The sequence below is a fragment of the Choristoneura fumiferana genome, chromosome 4, assembly GCF_025370935.1.
Source record: "Choristoneura fumiferana chromosome 4, NRCan_CFum_1, whole genome shotgun sequence".
Taxonomy (NCBI): Eukaryota; Metazoa; Arthropoda; class Insecta; order Lepidoptera; family Tortricidae; genus Choristoneura; species Choristoneura fumiferana.
Window position 1 is genome coordinate 8,461,857 of NC_133475.1, and position 23,390 is coordinate 8,485,246.

At 38.1% G+C, this 23,390-nt stretch overlaps 3 protein-coding genes across 5 annotated transcripts in view; 1 reads left to right on the plus strand and 2 right to left on the minus strand.

Moving 5' to 3' along the window:
* The window catches only part of uif (sushi, von Willebrand factor type A, EGF and pentraxin domain-containing protein uif), a 99,960-nt gene extending 85,359 nt beyond the window's left edge, over window positions 1–14,601 (plus strand). Inside the window, exons 16-35 of one of the 3 annotated variants that reach the window (XM_074086786.1) lie at window positions 50–520; window positions 604–1,445; window positions 1,539–2,422; window positions 2,501–2,880; window positions 2,965–3,130; window positions 3,213–3,464; window positions 3,592–4,133; window positions 4,220–4,432; window positions 4,515–4,670; window positions 4,749–4,890; window positions 5,218–5,289; window positions 5,418–5,608; window positions 5,832–6,005; window positions 6,585–6,761; window positions 7,506–7,667; window positions 8,217–8,341; window positions 8,880–9,030; window positions 9,986–10,184; window positions 10,570–10,895; window positions 13,296–14,601. In XM_074086786.1, the coding sequence (XP_073942887.1) occupies window positions 50–520; window positions 604–1,445; window positions 1,539–2,422; window positions 2,501–2,880; window positions 2,965–3,130; window positions 3,213–3,464; window positions 3,592–4,133; window positions 4,220–4,432; window positions 4,515–4,670; window positions 4,749–4,890; window positions 5,218–5,289; window positions 5,418–5,608; window positions 5,832–6,005; window positions 6,585–6,761; window positions 7,506–7,667; window positions 8,217–8,341; window positions 8,880–9,030; window positions 9,986–10,184; window positions 10,570–10,895; window positions 13,296–13,327 (5,657 nt within the window). In that variant the 3' untranslated portion in view covers window positions 13,328–14,601. The remainder of the gene's footprint in view (window positions 1–49; window positions 521–603; window positions 1,446–1,538; window positions 2,423–2,500; window positions 2,881–2,964; window positions 3,131–3,212; window positions 3,465–3,591; window positions 4,134–4,219; window positions 4,433–4,514; window positions 4,671–4,748; window positions 4,891–5,217; window positions 5,290–5,417; window positions 5,609–5,831; window positions 6,006–6,584; window positions 6,762–7,505; window positions 7,668–8,216; window positions 8,342–8,879; window positions 9,031–9,985; window positions 10,185–10,569; window positions 10,896–13,295) is intronic. The other 2 variants (XM_074086787.1, XM_074086788.1) reach the window with 2 other exon arrangements.
* Window positions 10,902–13,288, minus strand: LOC141427410 (uncharacterized). Its single transcript, XM_074086797.1, has 2 exons — window positions 11,955–13,288; window positions 10,902–11,782 (listed from the first exon to the last, which is right to left on the minus strand). The coding sequence occupies exons 1-2, from the start codon at window positions 12,683–12,685 to the stop codon at window positions 11,758–11,760; spliced, it is 756 nt and encodes a 251-aa protein (XP_073942898.1). The 5' UTR covers window positions 12,686–13,288; the 3' UTR covers window positions 10,902–11,757.
* A 2,103-nt stretch (window positions 14,602–16,704) lies between the features above and the next one.
* Window positions 16,705–23,347, minus strand: LOC141427409 (phosphoserine aminotransferase). Its single transcript, XM_074086796.1, has 8 exons — window positions 23,198–23,347; window positions 22,944–23,074; window positions 21,749–21,864; window positions 21,265–21,426; window positions 20,390–20,484; window positions 19,581–19,750; window positions 18,744–19,010; window positions 16,705–16,929 (listed from the first exon to the last, which is right to left on the minus strand). The coding sequence occupies exons 1-8, from the start codon at window positions 23,246–23,248 to the stop codon at window positions 16,824–16,826; spliced, it is 1,098 nt and encodes a 365-aa protein (XP_073942897.1). The 5' UTR covers window positions 23,249–23,347; the 3' UTR covers window positions 16,705–16,823.
* Between the last annotated feature and the right edge of the window lie 43 nt (window positions 23,348–23,390).

Here is a 23,390-nt window from a genome sequence, read left to right on the forward strand (position 1 = left end):
ATGAAGTGATTGAATCCAAACTATACTTACAAATTTGATGTCCTTTCAGATACTCAACAAGCTGCTTACCATGTTGTGGCCAGTGTGCAGTACCGTGCTTTGGGCGCAGTGTCAAATGCTTGTTTACCACAGTACAAAGACCTACTTGCACAGTACGATAACATTCTGAATGAAAGGCTCAGTCAACGTTGCTCAGCCGTTAATGTAAATATCAACGTAACATTTGTAAAAGCAATGCCAAGCTTGCTGGACGAAAACGTAGTAAAGATGGACTTCGTCCTTGCTATCACGCCAGCTATCAGGCAAACACAGCTGTATGACCTCTGTGGCTCTACATTGAACCTTATATTCGATCTGTCTGTGCCATATGCCAGTGCTTTAATCGAACCAGTACTAAATGTATCATCTATTGGAAATCAATGTCCACCACTCCGCGCTATCAGAAGCTCAATATCAAGAGGATTCACTTGTAGCGTTGGAGAAGTTCTGAATATGGACACCAATGATGTTCCAAGATGCCGTAAGTATTGAAACTTGTTGTTATGAAATATCGATACCCAATGGAAGACACAAAACATGATTAAATAATCGTTTTTTTTTCAGTGCATTGCCCTGCTGGAACATTCGCCGGTGAAAAACAAAAGTCATGCACGATGTGTCCACGAGGATATTTCCAGAATCAGGCTCGCCAAGGTTCCTGTCTCAAATGCCCGCAAGGAACATTTACAAGGGAAGAAGGATCGAAAGATGTTACTGATTGCATACCCGTGTGTGGATACGGTACTTACTCACCTACTGGTTTAGTGCCCTGCTTAGAGTGCCCGAGAAACAGTTACACTTCTGAACCACCACCAGGAGGATTCAAAGATTGTCAAGCCTGCCCTGTGAATACATACACCTACCAGCCTGCAGCGCCAGGTAGAGACCGATGCAGAGCTAAATGCACTCCTGGAACTTATTCCCCAACTGGTTTAGCACCGTGTTCTCAATGCCCAAGGAATTTCTACCAAAACTTAGTAGGACAGACATCTTGCATGGAATGTCCAACTAATATGAAGACTGTAGGCACGGGAACAACTGGGTTGGAAGAATGTTTGCCGGTTGAATGCTCAAACAGCGCTTGTCAGCATGGAGGCCTCTGCGTCCCCAAGGGCCATGGTGTTCAATGTTATTGCCCTGCCGGATTTTCGGGCCGCCGATGTGAAATCGACATTGACGAATGTGCCAGCCAACCTTGTTATAACGGAGGAACTTGTACTGATTTACCGCAAGGATACAGATGTTCCTGCCCTCCTGGCTACGGTGGTATTAATTGCCAAGAAGAAAAATCAGACTGCCGAAACGATACATGCCCAGAACGCGCCATGTGCAAAGATGAACCAGGATACAACAATTTCACTTGCTTATGCAGATCTGGATACACTGGAATCGACTGTGACATAACGGTACGCATTTTTTAGATATATATTATTTTCATCAATTACAACCAATCACTTGGCTGGTTAATTCTTTCTTAAAAAAAAAATCTTATCTTTCAGATTGATCCTTGCTCTGCTAATGGAAATCCTTGCACAAATGGGGCATCTTGTATAGCTCTTCAACAAGGCCGATTTAAGTGTGAGTGTCTTCCAGGCTGGGAAGGCCAGCTTTGTGAAACCAACACTGATGACTGCATTGAAAAACCGTGCCTCCTAGGTGCTCCTTGCACAGACTTAGTAAACGACTTCAGCTGCGCTTGCCCACCGGGCTTCACAGGCAAACGTTGCCACGAAAAGATAGATCTTTGCTCAAATGAACCCTGCAAACATGGTATCTGCGTTGATAAGCTATTCGTGCATCAATGCGTCTGTGAACCGGGCTGGACGGGCCCGTCATGCGACATCAACATCAACGAGTGCGTTATTTCACCCTGTGAAAATGGTGGCCAATGTATGGATAGCATCGATGACTTTACTTGCAACTGTGAAGCCGGTTATACCGGTAAGAGATGTCAACATACGATAGACGACTGCGCATCTGATCCTTGCCAGAATGGTGCCACTTGCGTTGATCAACTAGAAGGATTTGTATGTAAATGTCGCCCTGGATTTATTGGTCTCCAATGTGAAACTGCAATCGATGAATGCTTAAATGAGCCTTGCAATCCAATCGGCACAGATCGCTGCGTTGATCTTGACAATAAATACCAATGCGTTTGCCGAGAAGGCTTTACTGGAGAAATGTGTGAAACGAATATTGATGATTGTGCATCGGATCCATGCTTCAACGGCGGATCCTGTAAAGATGAGATCGGTGGCTACAAATGCTCTTGTCAAGCAGGATGGACTGGACATCGTTGTGAGCATGATATCGGATTCTGCATGAATAGGCCTTGTCAAAACAACGCTAACTGCATCGATCTCTTCCAAGATTTCTTCTGCGTGTAAGTTACTTTCTAAAATGATTAATTATAGTCAAATAATTCTGAAATGTTTTTTTACTAATATTGTAAATTTTTTAGGTGTCCCAGCGGCACAGACGGAAAACAGTGTGAGACGGCTCCTGAAAGATGTATCGGCAGTCCTTGCATGCACGGTGGAAAGTGCCAAGACTTCGGTTCCGGCCTCAACTGCACTTGCTCTTCAGACTACACCGGAATTGGCTGTCAGTATGAATTCGACGCTTGCGAAGCCGGTCTTTGCCAGAACGGTGCAACATGTGTTGATGACGGCGAAGGTTATTCGTGCATTTGTGCACCTGGCTTCAAGGGAAAGAACTGTGACGAAGACATTATGGACTGCAAAGAGAATTCGTGCCCACCATCAGCGACTTGTATCGATTTACCAGGACGATTCTACTGCCAATGTCCATTCAATCTCACTGGTGATGATTGCAGAAAATGTAAGAAACATTATTTTACGACTTGTTTCTGTCTCTATCTGTATTAAAAAACTTATATTTAATTAAATCAAAATTATTTTACAGCTATCAGCGTGGACTACGACCTTTATTTCAGCGACCCACTGCGATCAAGCGCCGCCCAAGTGGTACCTTTCGATAGTGGATCAACGGACAGTCTGACTATTGCCATGTGGGTTCAATACACACAGCAAGATGAAGGTGGAGTCTTCTTCACAGCTTACAGCGTTAGGTTTGTATAAAATACAACTAATCCCTAAAAACGTAGAAAAAGCCGACATCGTAACGAAAATTAACACAACCTCTTTTTACAGCAACTCTCACATTGCTCTGAATAGAAGATCCATCATCCAAGCGCATTCGAACGGTGTCCAAGTCTCACTGTTCCCTGAACTACAAGATGTATACCTCAGCTTTGGCGAATACGCGACTGTCAACGACGGTCAATGGCATCACGTGGCTATTGTCTGGGATGGTAACAACGGCGGAGAATTGACTCTGATCACTGAAGGATTGATTGCCAGCAAGATTGAAGGATATGGCAGCGGACGAACACTACCGCAATAGTAAGTCACTAATTTTGATTCATATTCTATTTCTATTCCATAGTCTACCTATACTTAATTCTATAGCATTACTCTAGCTACTCTAAAATCTTTTGATTAAACTTATTTATTTTATTATGTCTTTCAGTGTTTGGGTTACACTAGGCAAGCCTCAATCGGACAATCCAAAAGCATACACGGAAGCAGGCTTCCAAGGACACCTTACCAAAGTACAAATATGGAACCGAGCACTCGATTTTAGCAACGAAATTCAAAAACAAGTACGCGACTGCCGAACCGAGCCAGTTCTTTACAGCGGACTGGTTCTTACTTGGGCAGGATACGAAGACGTCATTGGTGGAGTTGAGCGAATTGTACCTTCACATTGCGGCCAAAGAGTATGCCCTAACGGTTACACTGGTGGCAAATGCCAACAACTACAAACCGATAAGGAGCCACCACGTGTCGACCGTTGCCCTGGCGATCTCTGGGTGATTGCAAAGAACGGATCATCGATTGTAAGTTGGGATGCACCAGCGTTCAGTGACAACGTAGGAGTTGTTAAAGTGGTCGAGATGAACGGCCACAAACCTGGACAAAACCTTGCTTGGGGAGCATATGATATTGCTTATGTTGCATACGATGCGGCTGGTAATGCAGCCACTTGCACGTTCAAGGTCACCGTTCTATGTAAGTATCAAGATCTAAACCTCCGATAGTTATAACTAAAATAACACTACAATGTAGAAACTCCTATTATTTTTTATACTTTGCAGCCGAGTTTTGCCCTCCATTGGCCGACCCGCTTGGCGGATACCAATCATGCCGAGACTGGGGTGCAGGTGGTCAGTTCAAGGTGTGCGAAATTGCGTGTCGCGACAGTCTCCGCTTCTCACAGCCTGTACCTCCGTTCTACACTTGCGGCGCTGAAGGTTTCTGGCGTCCTACCGCCAACCCATCTCTGCCACTTGTTTACCCTGCGTGCTCACGTAAGATTTCATTTATAGCTCGTTTGTTTACATGAAACATAGTATTGGGCACTAGAAGTTCAACGATTGTTTTTTGTCACAGCGGCTTCACCAGCTCAACGAGTCTTCAAAGTTTCGATGTTATTCCCGAGCTCTGTGCTTTGCAACGACGCTGGACAGGCTGTGCTTCGTCAGAAGGTTCGCAGCGCGATCAACCAACTCAACAGAGACTGGAACTTCTGCTCTTATGCTGTCGATGGTAAATTTAAATCTCTTAATTTTTTGACCATACTGTTTAATTTTTTACAATTTACTCATGTTCTTTAATCATCTGAAGGTACTCGCGAATGCAAAGAGCTGGATATTAATGTGAAATGTGACCATCGTGCTAACGTACGGCAAACGAGACAAGTATCTTCGCCGCCGACAGCTACAGCTGACGACACGTATGTGCTGGATGCTATCATTCCCGTGGAAGAGTGAGTATATTTTAAACCTATTCAACCGCACTATAAATTCATAACTAAGTAGAGGAATGAGCAGTTTTAGTTTATCTTGTGTAGGCTCTCAGAACTCCTAGTGTAGACAGGTGTTGGAGTTGTAGCACAAAAAATCTTTAGGAAAAGTTGTAGTGCACTACTAGTCTACTACACTAGAATATAGCACGTGTTATTGACACATTTCATGACACTCTTGTAACATTTAACCTAAATTTAAAATCGTCACTATACTACCCCTGGATTTAAGCACTTATAGATAAAAGCATGTTCTTCGATCACTATTGCATGATTTTTTCTTGCACTTAGGTCACGAAGCAACAGGGAGGGGCGACAAGTCGGCGATACCTACAGCATTGAGCTCTCATTCCCAGCAGTCAAGTAAGTTTGCATGATCTTGCACTGGAGCACATAAGTATTTTTCCGTTAAAACTAAATCAAATACAATTCATATGTTTTATTTTAATATCTCAGGATCACAATAAGCAATTATTTTCTTTGAATTTCAGCGACCCAGTAATCCACAGTGGCAACAACGAGAGGTCCACTGTTCAACGGTTACTGGAGAAACTAATTCTCGAAGACGAACAATTCGATGTACGAAGCATCCTCCCGAACACTGTGCCAGATCCGGCTAGTTTGGAACTGGTTTCGGACTACGCTTGTCCTATGGGACAAGTGGTTATGGCTCCTGATTGTGGTAAGTATTATAACAATATACGTATCTAGTACCTAGTTGATTTAAGGCCGGGATACGACGAGAGGAGAAAGCAATAGCAACAGTAGACCTGTAGAACTGTGATCTCCTTTACCTCACTTTTCCCGGCCTTCGGCTAAGTTACGTAAGCCAATATCACTGTAAAGTTTGTCCTCAAATAGATGTGATGTGAATATGTGTAAAACAATTTTGGTTATAATTCCAGTGGCTTGCGCGGTTGGTACATACCTGGACGGAGCAAGCGACACTTGTCAGCCATGCCCATCTGGCACATATCAATCGGAGGCTGGCCAGTTGCAATGTACCCCTTGCCCGGCCATCGCTGGACAACCCGGAGTCACACAAGCAACGGGAGCTCGAAGCGCAGCTGATTGTAAAGGTAAATAAACCTTTTCCAATGCATTACCTAAAAAAAGCCAATTAAATAATTAACTGAAACCAATTTAGAGATAGGCCGTATTGTCTAACGCGCTGAGGTTCATGGGCATTCACCATCTCTTTGTAACCTCGTCTTAGTGGTGACAACGATTGTAATTCCAAGTGTGTTAGAAATATAAGGATTTGTAAAAAAAGATAAAAATCTGAAACGTTGTTTTAGATCTATCTTCTGCTTTATTGCTCCAGAAGATAGTCCTAGACCTAGAGGACTACATTTTCAACTTTCTATAATTCCGCTTTCCATGGAGTACGATATGCTTCTATTACATTCGAATCCTACAGCTTTTGCTTTACCAATGAGTAAATAACTGATGTGATTGTATGCTCTGCGGGCATTCTTCTATGCAGTCTACTTCATTCCTGAGGTTCAAATTATGGTCCCAAAGAAAGAACAGCGCCGTTCGCAACACCCGCAATTTTGCTGATTTGGAACTATTTCGTGTTTTTGTTATGCTACGCTACTTTGTCACGAAGAAATTATTTCTATTTCTATTTCTAATGTTTCACCAACTTTTTCCAGAGAGGTGCGCTGCGGGTAAATACTACGACGCTGAGGCGGACCTTTGCAGACCTTGCGGACATGGATCGTACCAGCCCCGCGAAGGAGCCTTCTCTTGCCTGGCCTGCCCGAGAGGACAGACTACTCGCGCCACTGAAGCCGTGTCTGCGGCTGAGTGCCGAGACGACTGTCCTTCAGGTAAAATAGTAACAAATATACTTTATCAAATTGAAACTGCGAAAGCGTTAAAGGATAAATAGATAAATGTGACTGTTTAATAAACACAAGGGCCTTAGGCGAGTGATTCTCTTTAACAATCCGAAGATTGTTCTTTAAGAGAACAGTATTCAGATTATAACAATATTGAATCCAATAATCAGACTACGTTCGTCATTCTGCAATATCTACCTATAACTACGACGAGTACCTATAGGTCCTAATTTAAGTAAATACTTATTAAGCACTAGCCTCAACGTAAGCCAATAAGTAACTTAAATTAGTTAGGTATACCTAACAAATTTAATTACTTAGCCTGTTAAATTTGGGCCTAAAATCTAAACTAATATGTATAAGGGAAACACATTTGACTGTAATGGATGAACTTAAAAACCCTTAACCCTTTAGAAAGCTATATTTTATTCAGCGAGTAAAGTTCTCGCAGGATGCATGCGATGTCGCGACGCGAGCAACAGCTATTGTCTTAGCCACAGAGCAAGTTATCTCGATACTCCTATTAATTCGGTTGCGGTTCCACCACTCTCCACTATAAGTGATCGCTGAACCTTGACTGGAATCCTCTAACTCAGCTCAGCCATACTCAACCTTTTTTTGTATGAGCCACATGTGGGCCACAGGTTTCTTGTCAACACCATTAAAGACCAACAGAAGCTTGGCAGGCCGCAAATTGAATACAGCTGCTCTAACCCAACGCTCGTCTTTCAGGAGAACAACTAGGCAGCGACGGGGGCTGCGAGCCATGCCCACGGGGCACTTGGCGCGCGCTCGGCAGCGGGGCTGCTTGCGCCTCCTGCCCACCAGGCACAACTACTCCGCAAAGCGGTGCGTCCAGCGCTGATCAATGTTCGCTGCCGGTCTGCAGAGCTGGTAAGCATACCTATTTTAAAACTTTTGATAAATTAGAACCTCTTTATCTTGCTCCTAAACCACCACCTTACTTCTTCCTCTGCACTTTCTTTTCTGTCTTAAATCCTTTGAGTCTTAGGTCGACCACTGATCTACCGAGAACAGAATCCGGGTTCATCGTTCTGATCAGCATATTCAGCATGCTGTACCGTGTAGATTCTTTGCTGACCAGACATTCTTGACGACCCGGGTAGGTCGGTAGGTATGTGACGAGTGGTACATTTGGTGCTGCATTCTAGCCTTCCGTTTTAAATTCTTTCTTATTTTCTTACTAGAACAGAATGGAAGCGTTAGTTCTGTGGCCGACGATAAACGCTGTATGTATAAATGGTTATTGCAGTTTCGGGACACAAGAAGAGTTATGTGTTTATCGCTGATTTACATCATTTTGCGTTCATATGGTAGCTGCTTAGAGCCAAAACGCTTGTTTAAGCAAGCCAATATAATTAAATCACACTCGGAGCAAATTGAATCTCGCCCAATTACTAACGAATCTAATCAACTCTACAGGTTCATACCTCAACGTGACCTTAAACACATGCATCCAGTGCAAGAAGGGAACTTATCAAGCGGAGGCGCAGCAGACGCAGTGCGTGCCTTGTCCGATCAACACCAGCACGAGAGGACCCGGCGCTGTAAGTTATGCCATAGAAACCACCTAGGGACACCTCATATAAAAAGTAACAAACCTTTACCTATGTTTTACAGATAAATAAATGATTGATTGATTGATTGTTATAGCGAAACGTACCTAGTCGTATGTTCTGGCAATAATGCGAAATTAACATAAGATATCAAGTGTTTATGAGTAAGAATATTATGGCTAATACTTTCAAGCTGCAGTTTTGAAAATGCTTTAGAATGTTTGGGCTACTTTTACTTCACTATGGCTAAAGTTGTTACAACACAAAAATGAGGGGCCATTTTCCTCAAGTTTTAATCGAGATGGAGCGAAAATTTTACTTGGTCTTATATAAAATAAAATAAAAACACAATACTTATGCTCCTTGGAGTTAGTCGAAGGCATCCAGCTCGACACTACTTTTTCGGGATTTATAAGGCCGAACGTGTAGGACCTACACTACCTACACTGTAAGTAGGTCCTTCGAAAATTTCTGTTCAAAATAGTTTATTTCATTATTTATTACTTACCCACGTGATGTTACTTTACAGACAGCCGAATCGGAATGCACGAACCCATGTGAGATGAGCGGCCCTGAAATGCACTGTGACACCAACGCGTACTGTCTGCTCATACCGGAGACCAGCGATTTCAAGTGCCAATGCAAGCCTGGTTTTAACGGCACCGGAAAAGTCTGTATAGGTAAGATTTGTTTTCACTACTGACTGATGTGCCAAAGAAAACTTTCCAAAATTGCAGATTTTTTCAATAGGAAAATTTCGGAAACTTGTCACAATTTTGCATGGAGATTGAAACTTTCCGTTTGTTAAATTTAAATTTCCTAAAACTTTTTGGAACTTGAACATCTGTAATTTTCACCACTTAGGTAATAGATGATCGAATATCAAGCAGTAACGAGGCGGGGACTAAAATTATAAACTGTTGCATTACTTCTTCCCGCCTGTATTAACTTTAGAGGGATATTTCGTCACTACTTTTTAAAAAGCTTGTATATACCTCAAAATCGTCAATCTTTCTGAGTGAACTTTATGTAGTTACGTAAATTATTTCAAGGATCAATTTTGTTGCCGTATCGATTTGAGATACGAGATTTTCTAAGTAGTAACGATTTGTAGTCCTCTCTAAACTCCTCACATATAAGTACCTACCTAATGATTTTTTATGTACGGTCAAGAGCATAAATATATTACGTTACCAAGACGTCAAAAATATCTATACACCTTTATGCCACTAAACATAAGGTCTATGTATACATATTTTGACGCTATGGCTGTATAGATATTTATGCTCTTGACTGTACAGTCGAATAAACTGAATCACGTAGGTACCATGGTGGAACCTTTGTGCTACTAATGACATGTTGACATCCCTGACCTTTGTCATAGAAATCATAGCGTATTTCCTCAACTGTAACTGAATCTTGAATGACTCTAACCCTCATTTCTTTACCTTACCTACTTGAAAACGCCTAAACTTATCTGTCTCTGATCTATATTACAAATCTTGATCATTTGTAACAGTACAGGTGCTCGTTTGTTTCGCCTATTTCATTACTTTAGCTAAGTAACAGGAGGAATTTGAAAGTCAAGGTCTGTGCCTTATGGTTGATAAATAAATTATCATAAACTTATTTCAGATGTATGTCTGGAATTCTGCGACAACGGTGGCGAATGTGTGAAGGATACAAGGGGAGAGCCATCATGCAGATGTACTGGATCTTTCACCGGCCGCCATTGCAGGGATAAGAGTGAATTCGCTTACATCGCCAGCGGGGTCGCGGGCGGAGTCATCTTCATCATATTCCTGGTGCTGCTTGTATGGATGATTTGCGCTCGGTTAGTATATTACCTTTATGTACTTACATGATAGAGACTTGCGGGCAACCGGTGGATGCAAGTGGCGAGTTGTCGTTCATTGTGGCGTTCTAAGCTAAAGCTAGGCTTTTGTTCAGCAGTGGATGTCTTCCTGCTGATGATGATGATGACACGATAGAGCTTGCTATTTGATATGTCATGAGCCAGCTACAGGAGATGTAGAAACGATTTAAATTTTTTGCTAAAGGGAAATAGCTAAAGGCTTTTTGAATCTAAGTAACAATTTTCTGCTGCGTATAATGAAAAAAAAGCTGGAACTTCGCGCCCGTTGCTGCTAGCGGCAGTCTTTCTTTCTCATTTTTGCAATTAAGTAGGTATATTTACTTATCGACTTACTTATCACCAGATCGACGAAGAAGAAGGAACCAAAGAAAACTCTAACGCCAGCTATCGACCAAAACGGCTCGCAAGTAAACTTCTACTACGGAGCACACACGCCATACGCGGAGTCTATCGCACCCTCACATCACTCCACGTACGCTCATTACTACGACGACGAAGAAGACGGATGGGAGATGCCGAACTTTTACAATGAAACGTACATGAAAGAAAGTTTGCACAACGGCATGAATGGGAAAATGAACAGTTTAGCGAGATCTAACGCGAGTATTTACGGGACCAAGGAGGACCTCTACGACAGACTAAAGAGGCATGCGTACCCGGGTAAGAAAGGTCAGTAGTTCGGCACTTAGATTAGCAACACCTTTATGTCTTCATTGCAGCTCACGCACGCTGGTGCTACGGCTCTACGTACAAAATTCTATAACTTTACTAGTTCAAAATAGTTACTGAGACAAGTTTTGGATATGAACATATGTGTATGTATTGTACATCGATATATATGTATGCCATCTGTGTCTATTGATGACTATCTTTTTGATATGTATCGGAACGCACGCGTGCAAAGCACATTGGATTGAATTGTTAAGCCACCCCAACGCCTAAATTTATAAGGGGAGTATTGATATGTATCGGAACGCACGGGTTTTGACAGCTAGGGGAGAGACTTTTCGGCAAGCAAGCACATGGCGTGTCCTGCATTTCAAAGTGATTTTATAGTTTGCACATAGTCTCAACTGCCCATTTTCTTTTAGGACTGGTACTAAAGGTGTACCCCAATTTGTATTCTCAACTTTTGTGATGACACCTTCCTTTTCTAACTTGGACAATTCACTATCAACCTTTTCTCTATAAGCATGTGGAATAGGTCTTGGTTTGTGGAAAATAGGCTTTACATTTTCATCTAACAATTCTAACTTAATTTTTTCACCTTCAATTTTGCCTAATTCTGGCTTGAAAACATCACAAAATTTTTGTACTACAGAATCTAATGTTGGAATCACTTCACTTTGTAACAAATGTAATGGAATATAGTTTTTCATTTCTGCTTTAAATTTTTCTATTAAATCTCTACCAAACAAACATTTACAACCGTTTTTTACAATCAGTAATGCGCAATTTATTTTCTTGTTATTATACTTTAAAGGAACAGTAATCTTACCCAAAGGCTTGACAATTTGGCCATTATATGTCTTTAACTCACAGTTTGCTGGTTGAAGCTGAAAATCAGAAAAGATTTTTTTGTATGTTTCCTCGGGAATACATGATACAGCCGCACCAGTGTCTAATTCCATATTTAACTTTTTCAAACCCATGCAACACTCAACCATATATGGTGCCACATAATTTATATTTAAAATTGACTCTTCAACAGTAAAAATGTCCACTAACCCACTTTCATCCTCCTCTTCTTGCACCTCCAATGTATGAGTTGGCTTACTTTTGCAGACCAAAGCCAAATGCCCAATTTTTCCACATGATTTGCACTTATATGTTTTATATTTACACTTGGCAAAGGAATGGTTAGGCTTGCCACAATGTACACACAAAAGCACATCGGCCTCCGCAACCCTCTTCTCTACTGCTTTAACCTTATTGACGTAGACATTTTCTGGTCTTTCCAGTAAAGCAGATTCCTTGTTAAGAGCTATGTCTAACAAATCCGCTATTGCCTTGGAGATTGGCTCTTCACACAACCTTTCAAATATTTGACCTGATCGAAAACCCGTAACAAACTTGTCCTTCACTCTTTGTTCAAAATCTGTACCAAACTCGCATTCAGCAGCCATTTCCCTTACTCTTTCATACCATTTTGATACACTTTCCACCTCATTCTTAATGGCTTTGTCGAATACTGCCCTTTTTCTATAATACGATACTCTAGGTCGAAACCTTAATCTCAAAGCTCCTTCAAGGTCAGCGTAGCTTTTGTCTTTTGGTAATGAAGGGTGGAACATGCTTTTTAGAGTTTTATACGACTTTTCGTCGATTAACATTAATAAAGTAGACACTTGTTTCGTCGCTGCCACATCGTTGGCTTTGAAATATTGCTCTATTCGTTCCAGAAAACAATCAACATCGTCACCTTCTGAGTACGGTTTTATTTGACCCAAGTTTGACATCCTCGTCGCCAATTTGTTGTGTCCTGAGCCCCTGGCCCAGAGCACCAAGAAAATATAAACAGAAACTGCTTTAATAACTTTTATTTCAATAAAAAATCACTTTGAAATGCAGGACACGCCATGTGCTTGCTTGCCGAAAAGTCTCTCCCCTAGCTGTCAAAACCCGTGCGTTCCGATACATATCACTTTTATCTTATGGCCACGTATATAACTACGAGTAAGTTATGATAAACTGTAATCAGTAAAGCTATAGAAACAAATACGTTGCCGTAGCAAAATCGAACGCTATTTATCAAAAAGGCGTTTAAAATAATAGCTTGTTATCGCTCCACTGTGTTACTATCATACTATCTAATCTAGAACTGCACAGTAAATAATTCTATCACCAAAACGCTACTTCGAATAAAATAATACTTAACAAAACATCTTATTTGTTATGTTCTATTTGAATCAGAAATTGAGTCATTCGTTTGAACTGTATTTACCCCTATTTACTCGGTCAATAACAATTTATATTTATCAGTAATGACGGTTGTCTCAATTTTTGAGCATGCAAACATGACTTGTGTACATGATGAAATGCTAACGCTTATTGTCTTTATCATTACAGATAAGAGTGACAGCGACAGTGAGGGTCAGTAAACATAAGGACTGCGTTTTGTCGAATTCTGGTCAAACTACATAATATTGTATCGTACTAGTTTCAATTCTCGGTGTACCCGAACAATAATAGTCATATTATTGTATCTGTATAGACTGTCAATTATTGCGTGACGCGCAACAGCCGAGATGTATGTAGATGTTGTATTCGGTTAGCTTTAGTTTTAGTTTTATTTTTTAATAAAAGAATGTGTATTAACACACTCACTGTTTAATCGTTACAGCCCCACCAAATATATTATTATAATTTATGTCACAAACCAGTATGACGCACAATAGTGAAATTGACGCAATGGCATTAGATTTTTGTTTGAAACAGTGAATGTGTTGATGTCCCGAGATTATCGTCAACGAACAAAATGCTCAAGTATTTTTAGGCGAACACTGCCATAATAAGCAGGGCTTTTTGTAAATTGGTTTTAATACAATGCATTACATTCCAACGACATATCAATTGATATTCTTGTATATAATGCGATTAAAATATTTTTTGTATATTTTGTAATCGACTACAAACATAATAAGGAAAGTGTTATACGAGTTGATGATTTTAAAAATCAACTGTTTTTGTATTATAAACTGGACTGTATTTTTCTACCTTAATAATAAATGTGAATGTGTGTGTGAATGTGAGATATACCTATATTGTGAGTGCACTGTACAGAGTGATTTTTATATGAACGTGAGAGTAGATAAATAATTATGTAATGTATAATATCGTATGGTATGTGTAGTGAAACAAATAAATTATTATTTTTGTAGCAAAACATTCTTTATGAGTAATTCGGATACTAAAATACGTAATATCTGTCCATGTTTATGATGGGTTAAGTTAATTTTGTACACAAATAATGTTTAAGATAGTGAATTCTCTTAATCATTTTAGGGCAAGGTAATTGATGTAATATGACATAGAATTGCTAGATCTGATAAAAACTAAATGTTACAGCTAAGATGTTCAATAAATTTGTTCACACAAAGTTGGTTTTCGGAGTAATTAGTATAGCTACTTTTTTATACTTTTTTCCACAACCGTTAGAGCTGTAGTTTCGTCATTTAGTCAATTTATTCGTTTTAGCCGTAACATTAAGTAGGTTACCTAAATTTAAAAATACTCATTGAATCCGTCGAATATCGCATCTTGAGCGGTTGATATTAATCCATCACATTTTATTACCACAATTAGTGATTACGTTGCAGTAAATATTTTTTACAAAAAATATTATAATGTAATAAATTTTATAAGTATTTTTAAACGATTGTTTTAATTTCCTCGTAAATAAAACCCCTACGGTTCAGAAAAAAATCGTTTCATAATAAATACAAATGTTTTTTTGCTGATAACTAATACACTTATTTCATTATTAATTTTTCATCGGACCTCTAAACATTCCTAACTCACCATAGAACATTCTCGCAATAAGCTACACAATGAATTTCACTGTCAAGCCATATGATGTCCTTATGATTTTTTCTGTGAAAAGGTTTTTTTTTTATTCGACTGGATGGCAAACGAGCCAGTGGGTCTCCTGAGGTTCAAGATCTAGTTGTGTCGAACCAACTAGATCTTGAACCTCAGGAGACCCAGACACCAGATTTTAAGTTTATCCGACCACTGAAATTGGGTCAAAATTCACCTATAAGATTAATAGAACTAGTAAACAAAGAAACAACTAAACATACCAAGTTTAATAAAAGCATGTAATAGGTACATGACGCATTTTAGTCGGCAATATTTACATAAATAATATGGGATTCATTTTTAGACTTATCAAAATATAGGTAGGTATCTTAATTGAACAGACCAGTAAGATATCGAACTAGAGGTCATCTGAGTAAGTGTCAGTAAACATTTCAAAATAACTGGTATTGTCTTTACCCCCAGTGATAACTGTTGACATTTGACCTGATCACGCCTTGATCCATTGTACCTTTCAGACATACCTAAACTAAACAGACGTCAAAATATTAGATAGCCAATTATGACGTGGTAACAACTCGATTTCCACTGGGTTGCCTATTACTGTTGTTCTGTCCACTAGAACAGAGGTAGGGGGTAAATCGGAGCGGAGTTGTGGACTGCGTCTTGTCCATAGGAACGGAGCGGGGATCCTTTCTTTTCCTCTGTAGGTTACTCTATCTCTCTATAGGTTATTTTAGGTTTGTTTTATAACAATTTTGAAAAATAAATGTATTCAGAAAAAAAAGAGTTACGTCAAACATTACATTAGGTATGACTAACAATTTTCGACCAGTCGATATAGACCCAAACGGAGCTAGATAGCGGAGCTTAACGAAAAAGTAATGCGGAGCTTAACGAAAAAGTAATGCGGAGCGGAGTAGCGGAGCTAGATTGCGGAGCGGAGCGAGAGGGTAATATGGAGCGGAGTTGCGGGATGTTTTTCCATCCGCCGATCTTGCTTGCTTCCCCTTGTTTCTCCGCTCTACTTCCTCGCTACGCGTTCCGGTTTTGTATGCATTTTTAAGCTAGTTATCAACTCCCTGTCCACTGAAGAGGAGCCGAGATTTTATGGAATTCGTTTAGTAGATTTTTATCTCGCTCACCGCTCCGCTGCCTAACTCCGGTCCGGTTGACAGGCAGCTTTACAACTGTTTACGTGACGTCAGTAGATAAGTAGGAGACCGAGGAGAGTTGCAGTTGAGGAGTGTTGTGACATCGTCGATTTTTGAAAACTTATTTACTGCTAGCAAGCTCGAGACTTGATAACTCAATACTCGACTTGATACTCGAAGCTTGATAGCTCGAGACTTAAACTAAAAACGCGCGCTATTGGCGAGCTCGCTAGCAGTTAATAAGTTATGAAAAATTGACGTCACTACTCCGCTCTGTAACAACTCTCCTCGGTCTCCCCTATGACAAAAGCGGTATACCTATATCATCTCTACTTATATACGTTCCATTGCAGAGCACAGACTTCAAAATGAATGAATGAAAATGAATGAAGAGGGCTCAGGTCATGGTTCCCACGCGGCCCAGTACGGATTGGGAACTACACACATACTTACCATTGAATTTTATACAGGTGTGCGTGTAGGTTTCCTCACTATGTTCTCCTTCACAGTAAAGCTCGTTGGAAAATTCAAATTAAATTAAATAATCCTTTATTTTCTTGATCTTATGCTAGCAACAGTCTCAGGGCCTTGTTAGGTATGATCAAAGCAAACGCTTCAAATATTAACTCTGACCCTTCGGACTCTATTTGAAAGGCGGTAAAACCAACCAAGGCTTTAAAATTTCAAATTGATTATTAAAAGTTATTAAAACCATATTTTCGCTTTGGAGCAAATTTATAATTTTTAAAGGAGTGTGAATAGTTGACCTAAATAAAAGTTTAAAATAGTAAACAAGAAAATTTATTCAAAATTTTACACAGCCAATGGTTAAGGCACTGAATACATAATAAAATATAGGAATACTATTATAACGTACCTTATTACATGATAATATTACATACTATTACTTGGAATGCTTATTGTAGAAATCCCTCATATACTTCACTAGAACTTCCACTTCTTCTAATGTGACAGCGTTATATGTAGAAGCACGAATGCCACCAACGTCCCTGAAAAACGGAAAGAAATTTTAAAATAATATAAAGAGCGAGCGAGCAATATTAACTATTAATATTAACCCTCTGTTTAACCATCCATTGATTAAATTTATTTGACGGATAAATGTAGTGCCGTCTCTGTTTGTTTTGTTCGAATAAACGGAGACGGCATCACATTTATCCGTCAGTTAAAATTAATCAATGGGAGATGAAACAGCCCCTTTAAATTATATTTATTATTATTATACATCTTGTTGTCATATTTTCTGTTAATTTCATGTTTTTTATGTACAATAAAGAGTTTTACAATACAATACATGTTGTCCAAATAATAAATCGTTAAATCTACAAGTGTATGAGATTTATGTGGATACAATAACATTGGTGAGTTTACATTGTTTTATATCGAAGGTAATTTACATTTTCAGGCTGTACAGTCGACTACAAGAAGATCGATACGGCAAAAGACACAAAAATATGTATACAACTTTATTTACTTTGCAATAAGGTCGTATGTCCATAGTTTTGTAACTTTCACCGTATTGATCTATTTATTATATAAAAGAGATAGATATCGTTACTACTTTGAAAAAATCTCGTATCTCAAATCAATACGTCAACAAATTTGACCCTTAAAACAATGTTCATTAACTTCACTCGGAAAGATCATGTTTTCTAGTTGTTTTGTGAGCATTCAACACATTCTTTACTTTTAAATTCATTGGTATTAGTCACAGTTTAAATTCTTCAGATAAAAACTGATGAAGCTGTCCAAAATCCTCAACTTTCTATCTTATTACTTATCGGCATTTCTGGTTAAAACCAGTTATAAACCAGATCTAAAATAAACCAGTTACATCAAGAAAATTGCAATAAACAATTACAATAGCAGCGTGACACCACTTCTTTAGAGATAACACAGTTTAGGCGACAAATAAAGTTTATCTGTTATCCGTCTATCAGTCACCTGATTACAAAGAGCATTCAACCGATACATTTCGATGGGTTTTTTTTATATATGCCTCAACAGTTAATACATTATTAATAATTACAGAGTAAGAACTAGAGAATAGAGAATACAGACTACTGTGTGTGTACTCTAGTCTACATTAATATTTCTTGCTCTGAATAATTTATAGGTATTTACATCTAAATATTATTATCTAATGGTATTTTTGTAGTGATGATGATGCATTATAACATGCTTTACTTCCCCAACCATAAGCAAATCATTGTCTTGATATCTTACATGAAATTTAATTAAACTAATTAATTTAAGAAAATGTGCTTAAGACCCAGAGGTGCATTACAAGTAATATTGTAATTACAAGCTTCTATTTAACTTGCTCTGTTTGTTGTTTAATGAAATTAGGAGTTACTTTGTGGAGGTCCATATTAATAAAACTAAAACAATTACTTTTCTCACCCGCGACCTTTCGAACTCAACCAGAGCTCATCTTCAGAGCAACACAACCGTACACCATACTACCAGATGTAGACATGTATGTCGAACACGCAACACACCATCTTGTATAAGTGTAGCTATCATAAGGTCGCGGGTGAGCAAAGTAATTGTTTTAGTTCATTACTGTTTGTTGTTGTAGGGTATCTTTCAAGTTAATTTTGACCCACTTTCAATGGCTGGGTTGACTTGAAATTTGGTATACATATGTAAGTTGGATAGCAATGCAGGTACAGTCAGCAAAAAAGCTTGTATTAGAAACGATATTTTGACAGAAACTTATATAAAAAAATATTTCAGTACATCTGAAGTTAGAAAGAGATTTTTCTTTATTGAGTATACTTAGAGAGCTTATAAAATTTACCTGTGCCCCTTAAGCTGTATTAATCCTAGAGCTTCTGCACCCTTCAAGAATTCTTTTTCAAGAGCATCATCTCCTTTAGCTGATCCAATTCTGAAGGGTATGTTCATTTTACTGCGTGCATTCTTGGCTACAGGAGCATAGTAAAAACCGTTGGACTCTTCAATAATGTTGTACACAAGTGATGATTTCTTTGTAGCCAATTCAGCCATTTTTTCAAGTCCTCCTTTTGATTCAATCCACTGGAGTACTCTTCCCATAATGTAGATACTAAAATAAAATGGTATATTTTACTTATTTTTTTCAATGAACCTCTAACTAAATAGAGACAGAAATCTGCAAAAGCAAAAGAGGAAAACTACGCCAACCGTCGTGCGGATGCGTTGTATTTTTACTGCATATGACATTCACATTGCGAGAAATAGTCTTACAAGCCGCACTTTGCCGTTTGCAGACCTCAGTCTTAACTTTTTCTTTAGTCCCGGTTCTTACGGGATTGAGGAAAAGTGGAAAGGTCACGCCATCGCCTTAAATTAGTACGTACTACATGGCATATCCCGCAATACAGCCTAAATACAACTTTAAGATTGAGATGGAGTAATATTTCCAGCATTTTCTTCAGTTAATTAATCCATCTACCACATACATTATCTATTTAAAAGCTCATACTTTACATACTAGTACTTCCTCGGACTGGGACTTAGAAAAAAGGTTTAGCTTATTTTTTACACAAGAAAATAACATCAAAACAACTTAACTATTATAATAAAGAAACCAATAAAAAAAATTAAGTTGTTTTGTCTTTACCCTAAAATGTAAGTTTAGCTTCAGTTTACTTACGCAAACATAGGTGGCGTGTTTAAGATGGAGTCTGCCTTAACGTTCACGGTCCAGTCCAGAATCGAGGGGCATATAGGTAGAGCATGGTTCAGTAGATCTTCTCTCACTATGACGAGCGCAACACCCGATGTACCAATGTTCTTTTGAGCACCTCCATAGATTACACCAAACTAGAAAAAAAATTGAATGATGTCACAAAATGCGAGCATCTTCCATGTGTGGTGTGGTTGAGGAAATATAAAGTTCATAGATATAAAAATATGTGTAATACTTAATTCTAGACATTATAATACTTGTTTAAACTAATGTTGGATAAATGACATTTATTTAAAAAATCTATTCAACTCAAATTTCCTTGATTAGAAGCAACATTATGTCAAATACAATTATCAGCATCCATTATGCTGTACTGATTAAGAATAGATGATGACATAGTAACTATCTATGTTCTCAATTTAGTTGGATGTGTGCTTGTCTTATAATAAATAAGAAAAAATAAAATGTTTACAAAAAAACTCAACTAGAATGTAAGGCTCTGGATCCTGAAGAGGTCTTGTGTTACAACTAATCAAACAAGTAATCTAAAGAAATGCATGATATACCTTTACACTAACCACTACTTATTTATATTATACTATTCTATTACCTAAGTATGATTGAAATTGAATTGAAAAACTGAAACAATACAATTGAAATTATGAAAACAAATATCATTATATATATATCTTATCAAGTTCCTTGACAACAATGTACAAATAGAACTAATATCTTTATCTGCTAAGTAAAGCATAGTATTTTTCCAATCCTACCTTAGAAACGTCAACTTTTTTGGACATGAAGTTAGATGACATGTCCGCCACAAGTGGCACTCCTTTTGTGTCCGGGACAAAGTCAAATTCCACTCCTGAAACATTAAAAGTGGATAGGTATACAGTCAAAACCGTTTATACCGACAACAGTTATATAATGACATATTGGATGTAACTAGCAGGGAAAAAGTCCAAACACAATCTTTATACCAAAATAATACTTTTTTTTATCAAATAGCTGGCAAACAAGCATGCGGGTAACCTGATGGTAAAAGATCACCGCCACCCTTGGACACCTACAGCATAATTAGGACTGCGGGTGCGTTGCCGGCCTAAAGGGGAGCGGGTAAGGGGGGAGGGGAGTGGGCCTCCGGATCTCCCACTCACCATACAAAACACAGTAGCAAAACTACTATTTCACCCCGGTATTCTGTGAGTTTGGTACTAACCCAGTCGAAAAAAGTTATGTTATAGTATTAAAATAATATGTTTAGTGAGTTTTCAAAAGTTTATACTGAAACAAATAAAGTTTATAATGATTTATTACCATAAGTTTATTTCAAACATATATTTAAACAATAAGTGGCCATAAAGGGTACAGTGACCACAAACGGTACTTCTGCCCTATTTAGATTTGAATAACAGACAAGTGAATACAAGGTGGAAAGTTTTCCAAGTTGTCCAAGGTGGATACAGGCTACTTCCAACTGAAGCAACTGGAGGTCTATGGGGGTGGCCTTTATCCAACAGTAGACATTCTACAGCTGATATGACAAAGGTGATGAAAATAAAGGTTGTAGCAAATACTTTGTACAGAAGAAAATAGTCCACTTCCTTTTTTTAGTCTATCTAATTAATATAAAAATATTATTTACCATGGATGGTTTCATTTGTGCAGATGTGGACATAAGATGCATTTGGGTCCAACTTCCATGTAGACTGGTCAGGAATGCCTTCATAACGTTCAGTGTGTGGTGTAACCACATTTACCTTTCCATACTTTTTCGCTTCTTTAGCAGCTTTAGCTGACCACGCACCTATAAGTAATCAAAACAAAAACATTGAAATAAAATATACTTATGGTTACAAATGAAATAATTGCAGAATAGACATTTGCATTTATACATTCTAGATGTTTTATTGTATGTTTTATTATATCTTTATGGTCAGAATTCAGAGAACATAATATAAACAAATGAACTTCTATGAATTAATTATGTAAAAATCGATATGTCGAACTAACCGCTCGTATTCATGAGTATGAGTCTAAACTAAGAATAACTTGTTTCACTTGTTGCATAATAAAAGTACTTTGAACCTCATCATGGTAATAATTGCTAAATTAAACAGAGTTGTTACCTGTAACGACGTAGTCAGCTGTGCCAGTCCGTGATATCAAATTCAATGGGACCGCCGCAAACTCACCCTGTCCGCCGCCGGACAGGAAAAGGATTTTATAATTATCCGGGACATTGCTAAAATTAAATTGTTCAACTAAACAAATTGCTTGAATTTCATCGCTAATGTCTGCTAATGTACAAATTTCGCCGACGACGAAATCCAGTAGTTAACTCAACTTAGTCAAGTCAATCCTATTCTATTTGGACGTAGTTTTGCAAAAATGATCCAAACTTCAACAATTATTATTTTGATTTTGGAACTAGTTTCAGTAACATCAAAAGCGAAATTAAAGAATAACATGTCAATGCTTTGGAACATTTTTAATGCTGAACTAAACTACGTAGGTACGTCCATTTACTTTACACCATTTGATTTGAAAATTGAATTATTGAAATGTCAAAATTGTCAAATACTGTAAATTGATTATTTTTACCGCGCTTTTTTTGTAAGACTAGTATCCGCTAGGGATGTACAAATTCGGTGAAAAAGTTTGTTGAGTAACTAAACGAGGAATTTCAAATTTAAGTACCATATATTTCGAACTTTAAAAAACTGTAATTATATAGTAGATTGTACAACAAGAAGAGCATAAAACGAGCCATTTTACCCAAGACGACGTTCATATAGCCACCCGAGCTGGTACCTACGGCGAGGGTGGATAGACACGTCGAGGGGAAATTGGATTTAATGCTCCAGTTTTACACTGCTTTTCACTTCGATGGCGAGGAAATGAAATAGCAACAGTGAAAAAAATTGTTCACTCATTACGTAAATTTTATTTAGTTTAGCTATTTAGTTTAGCTTAGGTTAGGTTTAGTTTAGGTTTTGTGATTTTTTTTTATTAATTTGATTGATTTTCTTTGTTTGTAAAATGTATTACAAAAAATAAAAATAAAAACCTTTGTCTCAGACGAAGATTTTAATTTATGCACTAGTGCATAAAAAGTCATTTTATGTCGCCTAGATCCAGCATAAACACCAACTTTACGAGCATGAGAAGTGAAAAATGTTTTGTAAAGTATAATATTAAAGGACGAGCTTTAAAAAAAAATTGGTTTTTCGTCGTATATTTTTTTAGGTCCGTTTTGTTTTTATGAAGCAATAAGTAAATCATTGTAAAATTTACACTAACTTAACATTATTTCATACTTACAGTAATCTTCTCACAACTGCTTGGATTTCTGTGTTTAACTTTAAATAAGTCCCCGAACGATGACTTGTCTCCAGTAAACTTATGCCCGAATTCTCATAATTTGTTAACTCCTTCTTAATAATTTCGTATACCTTAAACACAAAATGATTTAGGAATGCGACAACAAGTTTGTTAAACAGCAATTCGTTATGTCAATTAGCATACATTTAGGTATTTTTAGCACTCAATTCTAAAGTTTTATTCAATTAACGTACTTCTTCGGGCAGTTTTGCTGGTCCGGCACCAAAATTATGAATTTTTACCATGTTTAATTCGTTAAAATTAGCTTAAAAAGTGGCACAACTACTCCTTCTGACTTATCAAGAGGGACTGGCGCATGCGGCGCCACTGGCAACTGGTTTGTGAATAGGATGGCGGCTGTCGTCCAATATCTCTACTACAGTTAGT

Excerpts from the sequence above, each read along its gene's own strand:
- LOC141427410 (XM_074086797.1), bottom strand. The coding sequence starts at position 12,685 with ATGTCAAACTTGGGTCAAATAAAACCGTACTCAGAAGGTGACGATGTT. Across the intron at positions 11,783-11,954 it reads GAAGAGGAGGATGAAAGTGG|CTTCAACCAGCAAACTGTGA; the intron begins GTTAGTGGACAT and ends TCTGATTTTCAG.
- LOC141427409 (XM_074086796.1), bottom strand. The coding sequence starts at position 23,248 with ATGGTAAAAATTCATAATTTTGGTGCCGGACCAGCAAAACTGCCCGAA. Across the intron at positions 21,865-22,943 it reads GCAGTTGTGAGAAGATTACT|CAATGTCCCGGATAATTATA; the intron begins GTAAGTATGAAA and ends ATTTAATTTTAG. Across the intron at positions 16,930-18,743 it reads ATACAGCTTAAGGGGCACAG|GGACGTTGGTGGCATTCGTG; the intron begins GTAAATTTTATA and ends TCCGTTTTTCAG.